Consider the following 19704-nt stretch of genomic DNA (forward strand, 5'->3'; position numbering starts at 1 on the left):
CGGGCAGACTATTGAAACACGGAGATCACAGCAATTACCAAGCAATACACCTTGTACAAGATTACCTCGTCTGTCCGCTCGCTCGATGCATGGCGAGCAGGACGAGCAGCTCCCAGGGCGGCTCTCTCGGATTACATGATGCACTATTTGCTTTGCTGGAACACTTGCGAGGGACTTCTGAGGCGCGTGCCACACGCTTTGTTGCGCCTGACTCGCTAGCACCGCGCCCTTGGCCCTGCACTCACAGCCTCCAAGCTCTCACCCGAAGCGAACAAACTTGGATGGTCGACCTGCCTAGGACATAGCAATCTCAGATAGGAAGTGCACTAGGCGGTGGAAGCCTTTCTCGGGCTTCGAGAAGGAAATTTTCAGGTCCCCCCTGGTAATATGCTGCGGCTCGCTTCTGAGAGCACTGGCATGGGAGATTTGAACATGACGACATGTTGCGGTTTGAACTCATCTTATTTGGTGAACCTGAGTAAGTCTACCCTGCATTAATCGCCCGATGCCTGGCTAAGTCGTGCGTGCATCGCGATCTGCAAAACATTGTATGCTTCTTCGCCCACACCGGTCAAGACGGGTTCCGTCCGCATGCAAATTTCGCCGAACGCCAAAGATGCAAAATGAATATGTATCCGTCAAGCTCTGTGCTGCCCCAACCGATGCCCACGTCCGCCTGGCCGGTAAAGGACCCGTGAGACCCCTCACTTGGCGTAGCGCTTGACCCAGTCCTTTGCGTTCTTCTCAAACTCCTTGCGGTTCTCCCGGTACTCGTTGGCGATGGACGGCTCAATCGCGTCGTCCGGGTTGGGCTCGATGAGCAGCGTCTGGATTAGGCGGAGCACCGACACGACCTTGTTTGGCGGCTTCCACTCATCGGCACGCAGCAGACCCAAGCACATGGACCCCTTGTCGTCGTTGCTGACGTTGGGGTGGTAGATCTTGGTTCGGAAGCTGACGACGGGTGGCTTGAAAGGGTATTCGGTCGGGAAAGTAATCTCGAGCTTGAAATGCCCGCCCTGCATAGCTGTTAGCAGGCGCTACCGAGAGCGCACGGAAGGCGCATGGATCAGACAATCCAACATACCGCGTAGGCCGACTGGGCTGGGCCGTCCATCAACACTTCCCACTTGGTCATGTTCTGCTCGTCGAAGTTGATCTTCATACCGGGCGGTGTGTCAGCCATGCACTCGCCGTACTCCTATCGTCTTGTTGTTAGTACACTTGCTTCTGCGCCAGGGCAATTTGGCTTGCCTTCATGATACGCTTCTTCGCTCCGGTGCTCATGGTTGCGATTAGTTGGTGTGGTTGCTCTGTTAAGTTTGGTTGAGACTGTCTACGGCGACGCGGTAGGCAGTGTAGTTGAAGTAGTCAGACAGAAGCAGGCGCCCGCTGTGAATGTGCAGGAAGAGCGACGAGTAAGAATAGAATGCAACAACTTCACTCTCCGTGTAGGTAAGTGGGATGCAGTGGCAGGTGATGGACGTGAAAAGAGGGTTGTAGATGTGGGGAAAGTTGCCTATGGATGACGAGGGACCTTGGATCCTTAGTCAAAGCTCCGCACGCGGCCCGGAAGACGATCGCCTTCACACGTTCTGGTAGCAGGGACACGCTAGAATTCACACGTTGTTCGTTCCATATCTGTCTCTTGTTCGCATCACGTCTTGCTGAACTTCACTCGAGTGTGTGAAAACACGACGACGTCATACCATCACCAGGGAACGGTAGTATCGCTACTTTGCGCCTCATTTGCGAGTGCCGAACATCAAGGTGCATCCCCGTCACCACATCTTACCAAGACTCCCATGTCCTTAATCCACACTTATATCTCCGAGACTTGACATCCTCGACAGTCATCTAGAACACGTGGTTTTGACCTCTTTGACGGGCTAATGTGTTTCACCTTGGACTTGACAGCTGCTAGACGCTTACGACTGGCTTACTGACCGACTGCAAGGCGAAGACCACGATAAGGACCGCGACGCATCTAGCAGCAGCAGCTACAGTCCCTGAACACGTAGGCCACGCATTTGCTCGCTTCACCACTAGGCATAGCGCATAAGCGCAGTATTATAGTTCGGAGCTCTGGACCTACTTCTGCATGTTGTCCCCGACCTGCAAAATCTTCCTGAATCTAGACTTGGGCGCGGTGCATTGCAGGACTGGACATTTCGTCACTCATTGCAGCCACTATCTTCGTGAGTCACAGAGGCCGCCCAGCAACCCCAGGTCACGTTACACCGCGATAGAGACGTGACGCGCACACAACAAACGGTCCGACCAAAACGGCTTTACTTACAAACTTCAGCTCCCTGTCCATGCTAGCTTTTTTTCGCGCCTCGAATCTACGTCGCTAGGTCCAACACACCATATCGCGTGCTATTCGTGGCTCGCTTACTGTCAATCCTCAGAGGAACTGCCATGTTCCACGGTCTTCCATGTTTTCAGAGGGCATCAAATGAGGAGGTGCAAACAATGACGCCTCGCAGCCTGATAGATATCTGCTGCAGCCCAGCATGCAGCAATGGGCGAATAGCAATAGGAGTATGCATGTAACATAGCCCCAGCCTGCCAGCGCTAGTTGTCCAGGCTACAGGGGCACCGACTTGGCATCGTCGGTATTTAACAAGCTGCGACCCCACAACTTGAATCTTTACGCCTCACGACAAGCCTGAGTTCGACAACCAAAGCGTGCTTTATCTTCACCACCAGTGTTGGTAAACTCGCTAAGCTCTTCGGATTTTCAACGACTTTTCTCCCCCGAAAGGTTTGCGAAATCTGAGAGTTTCCGGAGCTCCCATTTCTCTCATATGAACGCTGCGTCACACTAACCTGTCCACTCTTTACGAGAAATTCCGTCGCTCGCTACTTCGATCTCTCTCTTCGGTCAAGATGTTCGGCAAACGCTCTTTCGCTAGCTCGAAGGAGAAAGACCGTTCAGGCAAGATCACCAAACAGCCGAAGAGATCGTTCCGCGATGCGTCTAAGCAGAAGGTCATGGCCGAGAAGCTGGATACGCGCAAGGACAGTCCAATGATGGATGGTGGCTCACCAGCGCTCACCTCTTCCATCGTGACAGTCATCGTTGGTTCCGACCAGCGACTGTTCGCCGCGCATGAAGATGTATTAAGTCACTCTCCGTATTTTGCTGAACTGCTGCGGGGCCAGTTCTTCGAGTCCGCTAATCGCCGCATCGATCTGCCCACGGAGGAACCTGAGATTTTCAGTTGTATCCTCGAGTATTTGTACAAGGGCGACTACTACCCACGCCTTGTCCAAGACAAGCGCCGCCAGACCTGGATGCTCGAAGGTGCAATTGCCTCACCCGACCCAAACAAACCCGGCGACCGCGCAGCTGCTGTCGAGCCAACTTTCTTCCACTCCGGCGTAGGAGACGTCATTCTCCGCGACACAGCAGTCTACTGTGCAGCTGATCGCTACGGCCTCGAAGAGCTCAAGAAGCTCTCTCTGCGCAAGCAGGGCCTGCAGAGCGGGATCGAGGTCGGAACCATCTTGCGCAGCGCTCGCTACGCGTACGAGAATACGCCGGATAGCGACTCGCGGCTGCGCGCTCATTACCTCGCTCTGATTATCCGCAGTCGGAAAACTTTCAAGCGTAGTGGCACCATGCAGATGGAGATGGAGATGGGGGGAAAACTGTTCTTTGACCTGTTCGTGGCTATGTGCAATCATGTCGATGATCTTGTGGACGCGAGGTACGCCTTGCGCCTCTCTGTTCTACCCTCTTTTGAAGATTCTTGCATATTGTGATGTTGATCTCGTACTGACAATCCGGCAGCGCCTCAGCCCGCGGCACTCCTAGGACCATCTAAAGACACTGATTCGCACACCCACTTACCCGTCACCGCAACACCCGCAAACAAACACACCTCGCATACAACCCCGGAGTACACACCAAGTTGGAAACCATACCTTACTCCGCTCGCACATCCAAATTGCCGACCAGCGACAAAACGTGAAAACAACCAAAAACATTCGGCGTACCGTTGTATCATCCCAACTCATCTTATCTCTCTTGCTCGCTCTCTTTTACTAGTGGAGTTTGCTTACCCCTATCGCGTTCCCCCTGATCCTTAATTCAACGATATCAACGAGCTCTTCCCCTCTCTGCTTGCGGAGAGAGTACACGACGACGAAACTGTGTTTCCTTTGTTTTGTGCTTTAGGGAATCAAGCGCTTGTTGTATGAATACCAAGGAAAAGAAGGGACATTCGTTTTTGGAAACATGGTGCTGCGTGGATCAGGAAGACATCGTGCTGGAGAACACCACTCTCTGGTGGAGACGTGTTCGATGCGGTGACAGATTGATCGAGACCGCTCGAAAGGTTCTGACTGACTGTGGAGGATATCTTAGTGGTGGCAATAATGAGAAAACCTTTGGCCGCCGCTAATTACTGCGCTGATGCTGATGTGATATGATGTCCAACTTGACCATGTTTACCACTCTTCTCACGGGAGTATCCATCCTCTACGTACCCACCTCAAAGGCACCATCAACCAAGCTCCAGAACTCCTCAATAATTTCCTTTTGTCCTTCACCCCCTCGTACAGCAAGATACCTCTGCCCCTCAACCTCTGGATTCCAGTTTCCCGGGTTTGCATCAACCACCATGCCGCCGGCTTCCTTCAAGATAACCCACCCAGCACAAACATCCCATGCCCAGCATCCCGCTTCCCAGTAGATGTCCAAACCTCCACTCGCAACCCCACACAGATTCAGCGCCGCCGAGCCAAATGATCTCAACCCATGTACCATGCCACCCCCATTTTCCTTTGTGGCTGCCAGCTTCTTGAAAGTCTCACTCTTGACCTTGAAGTCATTCCCGCTCCGGTCGCTGCCCCACTCCACAGCAACCAAACAGGTATTCAGTGTCTCCAGCGGCGTTGGTGGTGATAGTGGTAATTTGGTCGTTTGATTCAGATACGCGCCTTGTCCTTTTATGGCAGAGTACAAAGTTTGTGTGAATGGGTTGTACACGATTCCTACAGTAGGCTCACGCTCTATCGCTAGACCGAGTGAAATGCTAACATAAGGGTATCGGTGCACAAAGTTCGTCGTTCCGTCGATGGGGTCACAGATGAATGTCGGTGCTGCGTTAAGTTTGTCGCCGGGCTTCTGGAAATTGGTGTTCTAGATCAGTAGCTGTCTCATATGCAGTTCGTACGGAAGCATTACGTATGTTTCTTCGCCCATGAATTCGTAGTCTGGGTACTTCTCGCGGAGGGATGTCGAAATGAGGTTCTCGACGGCGCGATCAGTCTCGGTGACGAGATCGACCGCTGCAATCCAATTTAGTTAGTACTGGTCGTTTTGATAGTACAGATTCCCACTTGAGCGATCGCTACGTACAGTTCTTCTTCGACCCTGAGCCTTGAGTTGTGGGTTTTGCGGAGACGATGCGTTCGCCAGCTTGTTTGGCGATAGAGATCATGAAGTCGTGGACTTCTTGGAGGTTGACGCCGGCCATCTTGGATATCGATCGGTTTGTTCTAACAGTTTGCGATTGGAGCTTGATAAATTGAAAGTAGACTTTTTTTGGTGATGTTGTAGCTGCGCTCGATAGCTTTCGAACGTCAGAGCTACCTACGTGCCCCTCGGTGGGGCGGCCTGGAGTTGTGTATGCAGGGTCCGCCACGTGGGGAAACAGCAACTTTTAGCGGTTGACGTTGGAATTCCTAACACACTATTTTCGCGAAGCACTAAAAGCTGGTCAAAAGATGTAGGAGTATTGTTAGACAGTGATCACGCACGAGTACTCAGCTTGAGGTGCAACATCAACTGCTAGCCACACGACTACATGAAGCGGGAATGAATGCTGACACTCGGTAGAGGACAAATAGAGAAGAAGCATGATTTGAGCCTTTGCATTGTCGAAGAAAGCACATACTAAGCCGATAGTATGATAGCCCGACAAACGAATAGCGACCGTAGCCAGCACACCTGGGGAACACCAAACTCCAGCCCATATATACAGCCAATTGAATCCCCCACTCCTATGTACACTTCAACATTCCCTTCCAGATCTAGAATCCGTATCCAAGCCAGCCGATAGTGTTCGAGTACACACTTAGATTGTCACTCCACTTGGCCTTGTCGACTCCATCAACTGTAACCATCCATTCACTACCCACCTCACTCAGTGCAAAAGCCTGCACACTGCTAGCACCCTCGATAGAAAAGACACGACTCTGGCAGTTGCGGAATCCATTCGGTGCGTCAGCACTTGAACATCCGACGTTGTAGTTGCGGAAGAAGGAGTACAAGCCGCCACCGTAGATGAGCACGTTCTTGGATCTGAGCACGCGGAGGCCATAGGCTGATGCACCAGATGGGTAGACGGGGTCCGAGAAAGCGTCGGACCTGCCGTAGGGCTGGTTGGAGGCATCAGGTGTGGGCATATAATACGGGGTTTCCGTTTGGATGAAGCCCGCGAAGATGTTCGATGCGTCGTTGAACTATCTACTTGTTAGCTTTTGCTTGTATTGCCATGTTACAGGATTGAGAGTGACTTACTTGGTACTGGTATAGCGCATGATGCTCCACGCCGTTAGCCCATAGCCACACGTTTTGCGCTTCGATATGCAGACCGCGTCCGGTGAAGATGGAGATTTGTGTGGATCGTGCATCGTCCAAATCATGATCTGCTGTCCAGAACCAGTTGTTCTCGAAATACGCTCCGTTCGCGCCCTTGGTAACGTGCACGTTGGTATGCGCAGCCATACATTGCTGATTGACGGATCCAACAGTGGCAGGGCATTGAGCAACCTGCAGATTGGTACCTTTGGAACCTCCGATACGGGTGTGAACATCCCAGACACCGGAGCCACGGTCGCTGTTGAGGTTGTATTGGATGACAATAGCTCCTGGAGTGGCACCTTGGGTTTGCACAATCATATCAGACCATTCGATGTGACCGCTCTCGCCGGGTTTGCCAATCTGCATGATGGGTACAGGGCTGTCTTTGTTTCCGAATGTGGCACCTGAGCCCATGATAGCAGAGAAGGTCTCACCGACCATTCGGGAGCCTGGCGGGACGTAAATGGTGTTTGTGACCCTGTAAACGCCATGTTCGAAGAAGAGAACCTACAAGGATGGTAGAGTTAGTATCTGGAAAAGAGATAAAGTGTAGTACTAAAGCGATTACGCACCTTGTTTTGAGCAGCGGCCCTGGTGACGGCATCCTGCACAGCCCTGGTGTCGTCGGTACGACCGTCACCTGTGGCTCCACTACCACGAGCACTGATGAAGTCACCAGTACCAAGGTTCTCGTACTGCGGCTTCGACTTGGAATAGTACTTGCCACCATCCAAAAGACTTCCTGGTCGAGCGACAGGAGAGATGTTTCCCTGGAATTTCTCTGGACCGTTCGCATTGGGAGCGTACTTGTTGCCCTGACCCCAAGCTTGGATAGTGAGCGTTCCACCTGGGAGGACAGTAGCTCCGTTGCCTACAACAGCGTTTGGCACGTTGTTGAGCTTGATGTTCTCGAGTATCAGCTGGCCAGCACCAATAGGCTTACTGGTCCTTGTCCACGCCATGTCGACAAACTTCTGACAGTTGGTGATCTCAGAGTCGATAATGACAACAGAGCCGACCTCGAGTTTGTTGGCGGCGGCACCATTGCTCATCGAGAAGGCGGTTCCACAGTCGCTAATTGAAAGACCGGAGTACAACCAGCCCCAGTCCCAGATCTGAGAGATACCGGTGACAGCCTTGGAGATCTTGACATTGCGCATGGTGAACTGCTGGTTTCCAATGTTCATACCATATAAACCACCTTCAATATCAAGGTCAGCCATGTGGCCACCAGATCCGTTCTCAACGAAGATACCAGCATGTACCGAGTTTGACGCCTGGGTCATGCGGATCTTGACATTCTGAATAGTTGTAGCTTGCGAGGCAGGCCAGTGGATACCTTGGAAGCCACTGGTAGGTGCAACAGCGGTGCCATCGATGACCAAATTACGGATTTGTCGTAGGAAGATGTTGGTTGACGTCCAGCCAGCGTTACCGTTGCTGCCATAAGGACTAGCGTCGATGAGAGCAAGAGCTTGGAGAGTAGGAGCAGCCTTCAAAACAGGGAGACCTCGAGGGTTACCGATGAGTTGTGTCATGTAATAGAAGATGATGGGTTTGCTGATGAGGTAGGTTCCAGAAGGGATGTAGACCACGGCTGGGGAATCAGTGGCCGAGTCACACACGCCGGGACCGCAACGGTTCCCGTCGGAGATAGCACGGTTGATTGCATCGGAATCATCGGTAACACCGTCACCTGTAAGAGCGTCAATGGTATGTTGGAACACGAAAAGCAAAGCGACTTACCCTTCGCGCCGTATTCCTTGACGTTGCGGAAGACTTTGTAAGCGCTATTACCGTTGAAGGCAGCTCTTCCGTTGCCGGAGAGATCATTCAACCAGTATCCATCTGTGATAGCAGCAATTCCTTGGATGCTGCTTATGTTTGATGCAGGCTCAGTATCATTTGATACTTGTCTGCTAAACCGGGCTACGTAATGTCAGCCTTAAGTTGTAAAGGGGGGAGATATTTGCTTACATATAGCAGCACCCTGAATACCGACTGCACCGAGGCAGGCGATCAAGGAGGGTAAGTGCATGGTCGTAAGAATGTACCAGTAGACAATCCTATGTACAGTAGAAACACCAAGAGGAGGTATACAAAGGAGTGTAGAGTATAGTAATAAAAAAGAGGTCTCAGGAGGGGAGATGATGATGTCTATTTAACACCTCCGTTTGTTTACTACCGCCCCTCTTGAGTGATAGGAGAAGATCCATACACCCACGCGATCAGTTAAGGATCTGCCCCTACGAAGCCTGCCGACTGGCTAACGAGCAGCATCCGGTGATGAGGAAACCTCACCGACTGCCACTTAGAAGGTCATAAGGACCTACCGCATACTGACTCACTAGGCGGCTACCCCCGTTGCCGTTTGAAGGGGTTACATAGCTCATTTCGGTTCACAGTTCGAGATGTCTTAGTCTGAGTAACGTAGTCTGGGGACTGGAAGAGCGCGTACTTACACCCTTCCCCTTCAAGCCAAATCTCCGAAGAATATTTTGCTTTGTTTAGCCATTTGGCAAGCTTAGTCCACCTTTCCATTTGTCGCAATCTGTCGCTATGATGCACAAAAATTGCAGCTTTCACCAGAGGTTGAATGGTAGCGGATACTGAAATGCAACATGCCTTTCGACATACGCCTTGAGTAAGCTGCAAGCAGAGAAGGAGCTGTGATGAGACTCAGGGGATTTACAGCTAACCTTGATAGGCACTGGTCATCGGGTCGGCCCTACGCATATTTCTTCTGTGAAGTGCTGTCCAGTGACAACGCAAGCACCGATTAAAGCATGTGATGAACACTAATCCTAAGACCAGAGCGAACGTCTCTGCGATTGGCTCCCCGGTCATGAATGCTAGAACCCCGGGTTTGCGCCATCTACCGTAGTTCGACGGCGACGCCTGAATGTGGGGTAGTCCTGGATAGTAGAGCCATGCGTCGCACTGCATGGGTCTGCCCTATGATCTTGCCCTGCAGCATAAGCCTCAAGACCGCGTGCTCCTGTTAGTTCCTTCTTGGACGTCAAGGCACTTACTTTACACCGACTGTACAGTGATGGGGCAAATGTAGGGAGTCTTGTGAGACTGTCGCAAGACAATCAACCTCAAGACCAGCCCGACATCATTGTTTGGACCTGCCTGATCGGAACAAAGTCAGTTTGAAACGGCACCAGTAAAAAATTTGCAAATGACGGCGATGTCAGGCGCATGAACGCTCACTGCGGAGCATATAGCGTCGTTTGTGGACTCGGGCATGCCCAGGCCTGGGCATGGTAGAGCTTTAGTTGGGTTAGAGGTTGATCGAGCGCCGTACTCTAGAGAAGGATTTCCTGTGTGCATGCCTTGGAGATTGCAACATCGCAAGCGCCGGCTTGACTACCCCAGATCTTAGGAGCCAGGCCTAGACGACGGTCATGCACAGGGTAGATCATGTGGGTCAGGGTTGGATAGATTAAAAGAATATGGTTGTGACCAGTCATGTGGCCGGAACCCAGCTTGCACGTTCGGCCGATCTGCCACTAAGGGCTGGCGCCGCGCTCAGTAGCTTCATATGTCGCAAAACGTGAGCAGATGCCGATGGAATAGTCACAGAGTATGCGATCCAGGTAGTCAAGCGAACGTACGCTTGTAACTTCGGACAAAGTCGGTCAGCCTAATTGCGGTAGAAAAAGTTAGCAGCGCCAATTTCCAAGTACACGCCCGTCTAGTCACAGTATTGGAAGGTGGCTATGGTGATAGACGTTCAAAAATCGAAGTGTGACAGGGACTCTGTATTGCAGCAGGAAAAAGGGGTCGGGATTCACATCAACAAGCGCAATGTCGTCCTGCGTAGGATCGCGGCATGCAATTGTATTGTGCGGTGTCGTACGACAAACATCTCGGCACACAGCCGTATACAAAAGATGGCCACGCGAGTGGTACGACCTCAAGATGAGAGACTGTATTCATGTACTGGTTTAGTACGCGCTACTTTGGTCAACGTACTCTTGAGGCTGGTCGGCGACCGGCATCCGAGTGAGGCCCATTTTGACAGGCGCTTCAAGGACATTCCGTAACACATTGTAATACTGTCGCATCACTGGCTGTTCACATGTAGAGCATGTGACGGTTTATAACGACCTCATAGCTTGGTTGAAACCCTGATGAACAAGGCTTCGCCGAGCGTGTATATTGTACCATTGCCGTCTTCGATGGTCGCACGAACGTATAGTTTCCGATCGTCCGCTTCTTGTCGCTCGATCTTGGCCGTAAGAAGAAGCGCACCGGGTGTCGGCACCGGCTTCTTGTAGGTGGTGTTCAAATCTGTTTGCGTTCAGCTTGTGTGTTAGAGTTGAGGCGCGACATGAACAAACAGGCGGTAAAGTAGTTCAAGGCAGCTGCGCGGCGGCCGTCCTCTGTTATTTTTTGCACCTTCCTCTCCATATTCAGCATGATTAAGATACCGCACATCTCGTCAAGTAGTGTCGCAGCACAACCCCCATGTATGATCTGTGGGTAGCCGTTGAGTCCGTCACCTAGCTCCACGATAGTCTTGACCTCCTTGTATGCGATATCGCCATCTTCTTCGTTGATCGGTCGAAGCGTCAGAAGGCTTCGTATCGTGCGACCTGTACTTAGAGTTTCTGCAAAGAAGGAATCTTCCCCGGATGCCTTTGGTGTCCGGGAGGCAGTGTTGACTGGAGTCCAATTGGGGTCATTGATCAAGGCAGCAGCCCAAGGAACTGACGACAGTCGGGAAATGACGGCGTCTGTCATGGCGCATCGATATTCTCTGGGACAGGAACCGCCTGTATCGCTCCCGCAACGTTTATCGAGGACATGATTGTGGAGCTCTGGGGTAGGGAGATGCCGAGGTGCGACGGATCATGGGGATCGTCAGTGCTCAGCTCAGTAAGCCGCCGACGCAGCCTCATTCGTTCGTGGCTACGACAGACATTGATGCCTTAAGAACAAACAACAACAACACAGTCTGAGACCGATGTCTACTTTGGTAGATGCAACTCCTAACAACGAGTGTGGAAAGACTCAAATCTGACCCTAATGCTTTCATGTGATTGCGCACCTCAATAATGCAAGACGTCATCTATACGCGCTAAACAATACGTCAAAGACACGCGAGCCGTAAACAAGTAGGAAGATCTCAAACTACGCCTATATTTCAATGATGTAGCTGCCGAGGTACTGGTAGGTCATAAGCTCCTCTTCCCCAGGTTTTCTACTCCGCAGTTGTAACATCACCAAACATACCTACACGGATAAACATCAGCAACAATGGTCGACACGTCGCATTCCAAATCCGTCCGCGGCACCCTATCAAACCCAAAGACCAAAGAAGCAATCAATTCCACCAAATCCACCCCCGATCTAGGGGATGGCACGAGTCTAAAACCCGCCAACGACGACAAAAAGTCTCTCCCATCAAATGATTCCGCTCCACCAGCCGGTCAAGGGAATGATACACCGTCTGCCTCCTCATCCTCATCTTCATCTTCAGATTCTGCTCCCACAGTCTCAGACCCTTATCGCAAAGCTGGTACAAGCGCTGGCGGCGGCGACAAAAAAGCCATAGGCAATGGCGGAAACGTAGAGGGTCGAAACATGGAAGATGGGAAGCAAGGAGGTAAGAAGAATGAGGCAAAGGAGAATCTTCCACATAGCAAAAAAGTACGAGGTACACTAGCAAACGACGACGGGGCAAAGGTGAATAAGACGCAACTCGGCGATCCAGCGAGCTTGAAAGCGGAGACGAGCAATACGAAGGACATGGGGAGGCAGACGGAAAGGGAGGGGCAAGACAAGAGTGGGAAGAGTAAACTGTAGATCATGTGGAAGGAATATGGGATTGAGATTTATATGTAGATTTGGTTATGTGAATTTAAGGTCGTCTACATCGTTATTGGGTATCTCTCTAATCTAGTCTATATGCTACAACCCCCATCGTACCTCTATTGTTCTAACTGCGGCAATGCAAATGCATCGATAAAAATATTCTCAGCCCTCACTAGCTAGCCTCCGTTCTCTGAGGTGCCCACCCCTTGAGCCAGCTCCTCGCCTTGTCTAGATCTCCACCTTCAGCTTCCATTGCAGCAATACACCACTCTAGACCGTATCCACCTTTGCCCTCAATGCCCTTTTCTGCAGCAACCATCTCAGCCAGCGTTCTAGACTTCTGCGTCCTCTCGTCGACGCAGAAGTGCAGCGGAGTGTCATAACCCTTCCCGTCCATGCCCTGCAAGAATGGCTTCACGAGTGGGATAGCGTCTTTAGTGGGTACAGACTTGTCTTCCTGTCCCAAGTTCTTACGGCCGGTGCGACAATACTCGTTCCTGCACCAAGCCTTCCCACAGCCGGTAAGTAGCTGAGAGAGGTAGCGGCGCTCGATACGGCGGCGGAGTGCTTTGCCTTCTGGGTCGTGCAGAGAGACGTAGAGAGGTCCGAAACAGACACTGCACAAGCCGATCTCGTTGCCTGGGCCTTGACCTTTGCGCGTTCCAGCTCGTGTATCGCCTGCCTTGTTTGCACCATCTTGAGTACGGCCGCAATTAACGTTCCGACACATGCGCGGTGGAGGGCGGGATAGGCGTTCCAGATCATGATGTCGGAGATGTGTGTCCATATCCCTAAAGCGGACGATCTTGTTGCAGAGGTGACATTCTGTTGTTCGGCCGCCGTCTGCTAGTTCATGTGGTGTAAGACCGGAAAGGAGGAGTTCTGGGGACTGATCATTCGGATCACCTTCCTGTGGAACCTGTAGGTGACAGAAGCGGCAGAGAATCAGCTTGCCAGGACATACTGTAGTCTTGTGGTGTGAGAGCATGGGTATCGACGGAAAGTCCATATCGCAAGTCGAGCAAACCTGTGGCGTATGGTAGAGAGCATCGTGTTTCTGTCGACTTAATGGAGTGTTACCAGTGAAGGTATCGTGGGGACAATGCCAGTGGGTTTGGTAGGCAGGCGAACGCTTCTGAAAGATTTGTCCGCAACCTTGTGGGCAGAGAATGTTGTTTCTCAAACAAAAGTTCTCATGCAAAAAGAGTGAGCCTTTGGGCACTCGTTGTTTGCAGTTTTGACAAATTACTTCGTCCGGTTCCACCGTTCCATTGGACTCCAGAACATCTTCCATTTTATCTTCTGCTTCTGTGTTGGGATCGTAAACCGACACCTTCAAGCGGAAGGGTTTGGGTGTGTTTGAAGGTGATTCGGATGGGTATGCGTGGACTGAAATCCACACAGCTTCTGCATCGTCGAGTTCGACGTTTGTAGGCCGCAGGCGTATGCGTTTCGGGTACTGGCTTGTTACGACTGCAAAGACATGCTCGTCTTCCCGTGGGCGAGCTCTTTGTCGTGATGAATATGGACTGACGAATAGATCAATCTCATCCTCATCGTCCACTTCATCTAAGAGAATTTCCAAGCCTCGAGATCTATCCCATGACGACAGCTCGAAATCAACATATTCTCCTTCAAGTACTTGTCCGGTTTGCGCATTAAATATGTCAACCAGCCCGCCAGTAGAACTACCTTGCGACGTTCCGGGTGCACGGTGCATCTTCGCAGCTATCCTCTTCATTGTTTCGCGTGCTTGTTCTTCATTCAAAGCCTCGATGTCCACCTCCAGGTCCGTGTCTACGACGCAAATCCCATCTCCTTCGGGCTTGAAACCATCTACAAGGAAACGAAACTCCTCGCGCTTACCACCAACCCCTCGGCCACCGTCTACAACCAAGACCTCGCCATTCGTCAATGTCGTAAAGTTGGACCTAAGATGCTCCTCAAGTAGCGATTTCCAGTCCTCTGGGTCATAACCAGCTTCGAGCGGCCGTAGCTTTACAAAAGTGCCCTTGGGCAGCTGTTTGGCATGCACTGTAATCTTTGTGGATGCAGCACCGTTGTTTTCGAGCGGTGCTGCTCCGTTCGACATGGCCGCATCGACTTCTTCCTGGCCATTTGGACTAGCATCTCTCGACGGCTCTGCAGATTGTGTCTGGATTCCCAACGCCTCCTTCAGGAAACTGCTCAACACGATCTCGCCCTCTTCTGCAGAGAACTCGCGTATCCCTGCATGTACAACTCTGCCATTTTCCGGGTTCACGAGTCGAAAGGTAAGTGGGTGGGGTAGCTGCTGGAAGCGATCCTGCGTCTGTTGTCTTGCGTGGCGTTCGGCGTTGAACGTGTACGGGTTGAAGGGATCGAAAGCGGTGATGTGCGGTCGATTTTCGTCGACGTGAACAACGGGCGCCGCAGCGAGAAGCTGCTCCAACGCTGATGGTGGAAGGAGAAGTTTGTCGCCCGGTAGCGTGCTTCGAGATACGTGCGCGAGTTCGTATTGAGCGGACCACTTCAGCTCTGCTGGTTCTGCTTCCGAATCCATGGTAGATGTGTCTTACCTGCGGAGAATCGAAGGTAGGGACTGTGGTGGGAAACGCATGAAGGATCGCAGTTGTTGTGCTGGAAGCGTGAAATGGCTGACATATGCGCCTCTCTACTCGAAGCTTCGGTGAATGCCTGGCGTCATTGCGCTTCCTTTCCGCGCCTCGGCCCGTTAGGCTTATCGATAGCGCTCGCGCCTCGCGTGGTAACGCGTGAAGGTACCGCCACCGTTGGACGGAGAAAACTACCCATTTCCCCCAATCCTAGTCTCTATCTATATTCGGCCTGGGATCTTGGGCGTCCGGTGAGCAACCTTTCCCCTGGTGCATTGGCGAGAGGCGATCACTAGCCTTCCGTAGATACTCCGATAGCTATCGCGAAGGGCATCGCAACATGCAACCTCTAATGCGCGTGGAAATTCAAGTAATCAAAGTTTGCAAGTCTTTTCGCTATTCAGCAAGAGATCCTTGGCTCTGCCCGGGCACTATCTTAAGGAGCTCTGGCACCATCTATACTAAGACTCCTGTTGAGTTTCGATATGTCGATTCATGCTCGTAACCGGCCAACGTGGGGCAATTACCCCGGTGGCTTCCAGCGTCGCGTCGCATGCTTGACATCTCGCAGCGACTGTTTTAGCCTGTTTCCACAGTCCACGACCAAGACCTCCGGCGCGGCCTTGGCTGCAAGACGTGTTCCAATCTATGCTTCATCGCGGCCTGATCTTGCAGGAAGCTTTGAGTTGCGTACTACACCGGCCTTGGCAGGGTCTCCATTTGCGATCGCCGCAGGGAGCGAGCCATCGGCGGTATCCCACGCCTACGCAAACCCCATCTTCTGCAGCGTCTCAACCTCGATTAGTCTTTCCTTTTGCTCATCCAACACACACCTGCAGTGTCAGATCAGTGGCACGTGCCTGTCTGGCCTGCCGTCTTGCATTGTGATAAAGAATCGGTGAGTACCCATCTAACCTCTGGCCAAATTTCTCTGGTTGTATTCCTCGAGCATACGCCATGGGCCCTTCTACTTTCTGTGACGACCTCCCTACCTCCCTGGCGGACTTACTTTCCAACACCTTGATCCTGCGCCAGACTGCTCCCTACCTGCCAATATCTGCCCTTCGTAACCTGTCGCGAACCTGCAAGTCTCTACATCATGCCGTCTTCCAGTCGCCAGAAGCCTTCCGCTACCTGGACCTCTCCCCTGTAAAGTCTGCTATTGTGCCTTTCGATGGACCTCTTGATGTCGGTGGTGTCAGTTTTCGCGCTGAGCGAATGGATGAAGCCCTCACAGAAGACGATTTCTACAGCGGTCCTCTACGCCACATCTTCAACAGGCTGGAGAAGCTCCATGTTCTGCGTAACGTACATACACTTGTCCTAGACGGACTCAGCGTGACAGCAGAGTTGGTCAAAGAATTGCTTACGGAAGAACGATTCAACGTTCGTATACTTTCTATTCGCGAAGCTAAGCACATGAACGAGCGCAAGCTTCAGCAATACCTCCGATATGCGGTTCGACCATCAAGGCCCGCGGGCACACCTCGAGTCAAAGGCATCTACATCTTTGGACCCCGCGACCGAACACCGCGTCCTGCATCGCCCGTGACGAGAAAACTGTCCGCAGACATTCCTAGAGGCGTGACGACTTCACAAGGGGCGCAGATTGGGGCACAATGGAACGAGAAATCGCAACAAGCCTTGGACGCTGTACTAGCGCAGACCGAGGACAAATGGTATCAATCTTCTGGCAAAATCATACCAAAGCGGCCGTCCCCGGAATGGGCAGAAATACTCCAAGCATGCGAAGGCATCATTGCTTTCGATGCTGTTCTGTGCAGAGGACCACGACATGACCCGAGCAAAGCATATGTTAGGGATGCAACTGCGAGTGGAGCGACTCATCCATCCTCTTTCCTGCGGCCTACAATCGCAACTGTCGCACTTGGCCCATCGGGCTGCGAGACATGTCACTCGTCTCCAGAAGGACCAGCAGTTTTCGGCGACTCAAGCCCATCACATCATCCATTACTCAGCCCGGTACCGCTGCATGGCTCCTCTGTGCGTGCTGCCCAGATACCGCATACTCTCGACGGTTCTGCGCCACCGCCTCTGATAGTGCGATGCGAGGACTGCCTCAAGGGACGCTGGTGCGAAAGATGTCACAAATGGTGGGACGAGGATTGTTATACTGGATCCGTTACCGCCCAACGTACGGAACTACAGCAGACCGAGCTTACTGAGAGCTTGAAACCTGATGGGACTAGTCAACTGCTCCCAAAGCAAACGATCAAGGTACATATGGGCCTCTGCGTGGAACACTGCCTCCGTGAAGAAATGATGGCTGGAGCCGGTAGCGACGGGATGTGGGGATGATGGACCTACCTTGGCGCGCGAGAAGCGATGCTACCTTGAGGCCGTTACGATGTAGTTGGATTCCGGAAACCAGTCTTACCCAGACTGGCCGTGGAGCCTGGCTATTGGATAATTGCACCTGGAACTGTCACTTGCGCGCCAAGGTAAGTGCTCGATCTTGAATCAAGAAATAGGCTAACGTGAATTGCTGCAGGTTATCGGTGTAAGACGTGATTGTTTTGGCTGTGGCCATACGTGCATAAGCTGTAAAGAGCTTTTTATTCGGACTTGCAAGAAATGCAACAATGAGTATTGTCGTGAAGACAACGATGCGTCTTCCGACACCATGGTCAGTACAATACAACGAGAGGTATAACCTGCTGCTAACGCTCAGACAGTGTGACTGGTGCAACTATACGTCAAGACGAACCAGGGAGATGTACTGAACTTGATGTCTGAGGCTTGGAAAGAGCCTGGATACCTCCCGTGGCGACGGACATGACATTGCTTGCGAATACAGCAACTGTCGGTTTTCTGATGTATGAATGATGACTCTCCTCTTAGAATTAGTGTTAGATACCCCTCTCAAACCCATGAACAAACATTTCTAAACATATGTTGTCAAGTTCACGAACAATTATCCCTCCTGTTGTGTGTTTGCATTTTAAGTACATGCAATAGTGCCATGTGGTTTCGTCGCCTTCATGTTGCTGCCAAGCCCCGGCGGCTTGTGAATGGCCAACGCCGATGCACACGATGACATGTGGCTGCCACTTTGAGCCGCAACATTGCAAACAAACAATCTTTCCTCCAACTTCAGCGAGCGAGTCCTCGATTCCCAATACCAAAGCCCACTCTCCCCCGCGATCTGTCCTTTCCGCCCAAGAGTCCCCGGTGACGTCGTCTTCAGCTCCACGTACCATCTTGACCCCAAACCACCTCCGTTAGACCTCCGCCAGGCACCAGCACTGCGAACCCCCCACAGCCAGATCATCACAGCTTGAAACCTACTTCCGATCACGGTACTACACGCAATCGCATATTGAACAATGGCGCAATATGGCTACGGACAGAACCCTCAATACGGCGCAGGAAATGCGCAAAACCTCCAATTCTACCCATCTTCATTCTCCAATCAGCCAGTATCTGGACATTCTACACCGTTCCAGGCAAACTATGGCGCGCCGGCAAGTCAAGCATACCCCGCACAGTATGGCGCGGGGTTCGCTGCACCGGGTGTGAGTGGACAGATGGGCATGGGCAGTTCAGGGCTACGGACAGGATGGCTGGCAGCTTTTGGTACTGAGGGGTAGGTCGCGAGGATGTGTTTGTGTAACAATCGCTGACTTGTAGCAGATATGATGGAGAACCGCCGCTACGTACGCAACACCGACCTCACGATCGCATTCGACGAGCTGACATTGTGTAGTGGAAGAATTGGGAGTGAATTTCAGACATATACAAATGAAGGTCGGTTCTGAACCATGTCCTGTGCTATCTACAGCTGACGATGAATAAGACATTGGCCGTTCTGAACCCATTTGGTCGTATCGACCAGCACATCATGGACGACAGCGACGTAGCAGGTCCCATACTTTTCTTCTTGATTTTCGGCACATCATTACTGGTATGAAGACAACAGAAATTCAGGGAAACATGAGCTGACAGGGTGCAGTTGTCCGGCAAGCTTCATTTTGGTTACATCTATGGTAAGCCAAACAACCGTTCGAAGAGAACAATGGCTGACTGAAACAGGCCTGGCATTCGTCGGCACAATCCTACTTCACCAGATCCTCTCGCTCATGTCTCCACCTGTCAACGCGGTTGAGGCAACCCCTGGAGACCACGGTCACCCGCATGGCTCACACCTCGGCTCCTCGTTGACATTCCCACGATCGGCTTCGGTGCTTGGATACTGTCTGCTTCCTCTCGTACTGGTATCGATGTTTGGAATCATTGTACCACTTGACGGGCTGTTTGGATATCTTCTGACAAGCTTGGCTATCACATGGTGTTCTTACAGCTCCAGTTCGATGTTCACTGTTGTTGGTAAGTTGAGACTTCTGACAGGGTTGTTACAGAGACTAACATACTTCGCAGGGCGCATGACTTCGATGCGAGGCTTGGTAGCATACCCCATGGTTCTTTTCTATGGTAGTTTTGGTATCATGGCCATCTTCAGCTCTCGGGGGACTGGCCAGTTGGCGGCAAAGGCGGCAGGATCATAGAGGACTACAGTCGGAGAGCAACACAAGACGCTTTTGGACTGGAATACAACAAAATGTAACAGACATACTTACAATATCAAGAATATAACTGAAGACAAATCCAAATATCGCTTCCAAATCATCTCTCACTGCGCTGAAATATCTGGCCAATCGGAGTGTA

General features: G+C 51.8%; 9 protein-coding genes across 9 annotated transcripts; 4 read left to right on the top strand and 5 right to left on the bottom strand.

Annotated features, from left to right (window-relative positions):
* Window positions 1–704: 704 nt before the first annotated feature.
* Window positions 705–1287, bottom strand: CC77DRAFT_1028936 (ubiquitin-conjugating enzyme E2-16 kDa; the record flags this gene model as incomplete). The annotated part of the gene is made up of 3 exons (XM_018526478.1): window positions 705–1019; window positions 1088–1201; window positions 1255–1287. 3 exons carry the CDS (start codon window positions 1285–1287, stop codon window positions 705–707), a joined length of 462 nt encoding a protein of 153 aa, XP_018389466.1.
* Window positions 1288–2892: 1605 nt separating this feature from the next.
* On the top strand, window positions 2893–3833 carry CC77DRAFT_1028937 (hypothetical protein; the record flags this gene model as incomplete). Its single annotated transcript, XM_018526479.1, has 2 exons — window positions 2893–3716; window positions 3800–3833. The coding sequence occupies 2 exons, from the start codon at window positions 2893–2895 to the stop codon at window positions 3831–3833; spliced, it is 858 nt and encodes a 285-aa protein (XP_018389467.1).
* Window positions 3834–4225: 392 nt separating this feature from the next.
* CC77DRAFT_644736 (inositol monophosphatase) lies at window positions 4226–5792 on the bottom strand. Its single transcript, XM_018532599.1, has 4 exons — window positions 5773–5792; window positions 5372–5721; window positions 5198–5301; window positions 4226–5137 (listed from the first exon to the last, which is right to left on the bottom strand). The coding sequence occupies exons 2-4, from the start codon at window positions 5487–5489 to the stop codon at window positions 4490–4492; spliced, it is 870 nt and encodes a 289-aa protein (XP_018389468.1). The 5' UTR covers window positions 5490–5721; window positions 5773–5792; the 3' UTR covers window positions 4226–4489.
* Window positions 5793–6045: 253 nt separating this feature from the next.
* On the bottom strand, window positions 6046–8636 carry CC77DRAFT_1006243 (exo-beta 1,3 glucanase; the record flags this gene model as incomplete). Its single annotated transcript, XM_018523402.1, has 5 exons — window positions 6046–6477; window positions 6536–7105; window positions 7171–8294; window positions 8345–8527; window positions 8576–8636. 5 exons carry the CDS (start codon window positions 8634–8636, stop codon window positions 6046–6048), a joined length of 2370 nt encoding a protein of 789 aa, XP_018389469.1.
* Window positions 8637–10682: 2046 nt separating this feature from the next.
* Window positions 10683–11608, bottom strand: CC77DRAFT_643890 (hypothetical protein). Its single transcript, XM_018532597.1, has 2 exons — window positions 10948–11608; window positions 10683–10897 (listed from the first exon to the last, which is right to left on the bottom strand). The coding sequence occupies exons 1-2, from the start codon at window positions 11348–11350 to the stop codon at window positions 10716–10718; spliced, it is 585 nt and encodes a 194-aa protein (XP_018389470.1). The 5' UTR covers window positions 11351–11608; the 3' UTR covers window positions 10683–10715.
* CC77DRAFT_645444 (hypothetical protein) lies at window positions 11609–12506 on the top strand. Its single transcript, XM_018532601.1, has one exon. It carries the CDS (start codon window positions 11867–11869, stop codon window positions 12413–12415), a length of 549 nt encoding a protein of 182 aa, XP_018389471.1. The 5' UTR covers window positions 11609–11866; the 3' UTR covers window positions 12416–12506.
* Window positions 12507–12596: 90 nt separating this feature from the next.
* On the bottom strand, window positions 12597–14966 carry CC77DRAFT_1006246 (hypothetical protein; the record flags this gene model as incomplete). Its single annotated transcript, XM_018523403.1, has 2 exons — window positions 12597–13343; window positions 13389–14966. The coding sequence occupies 2 exons, from the start codon at window positions 14964–14966 to the stop codon at window positions 12597–12599; spliced, it is 2325 nt and encodes a 774-aa protein (XP_018389472.1).
* An 812-nt stretch (window positions 14967–15778) lies between these two features.
* On the top strand, window positions 15779–17652 carry CC77DRAFT_1017665 (hypothetical protein). Its single transcript, XM_018524451.1, has 2 exons — window positions 15779–17480; window positions 17531–17652. The coding sequence occupies exon 1, from the start codon at window positions 15976–15978 to the stop codon at window positions 17335–17337; it is 1362 nt and encodes a 453-aa protein (XP_018389473.1). The 5' UTR covers window positions 15779–15975; the 3' UTR covers window positions 17338–17480; window positions 17531–17652.
* A 713-nt stretch (window positions 17653–18365) lies between these two features.
* CC77DRAFT_928956 (Yip1-domain-containing protein) lies at window positions 18366–19544 on the top strand (the record flags this gene model as incomplete). Its single annotated transcript, XM_018534081.1, has 7 exons — window positions 18366–18625; window positions 18673–18695; window positions 18746–18786; window positions 18836–18943; window positions 18992–19025; window positions 19072–19365; window positions 19417–19544. 7 exons carry the CDS (start codon window positions 18366–18368, stop codon window positions 19542–19544), a joined length of 888 nt encoding a protein of 295 aa, XP_018389474.1.
* Window positions 19545–19704: the final 160 nt, after the last annotated feature.

The sequence above is a fragment of the Alternaria alternata genome, assembly GCF_001642055.1.
Source record: "Alternaria alternata strain SRC1lrK2f unplaced genomic scaffold CC77scaffold_4, whole genome shotgun sequence".
NCBI lineage: Eukaryota > Fungi > Ascomycota > Dothideomycetes > Pleosporales > Pleosporaceae > Alternaria > Alternaria alternata.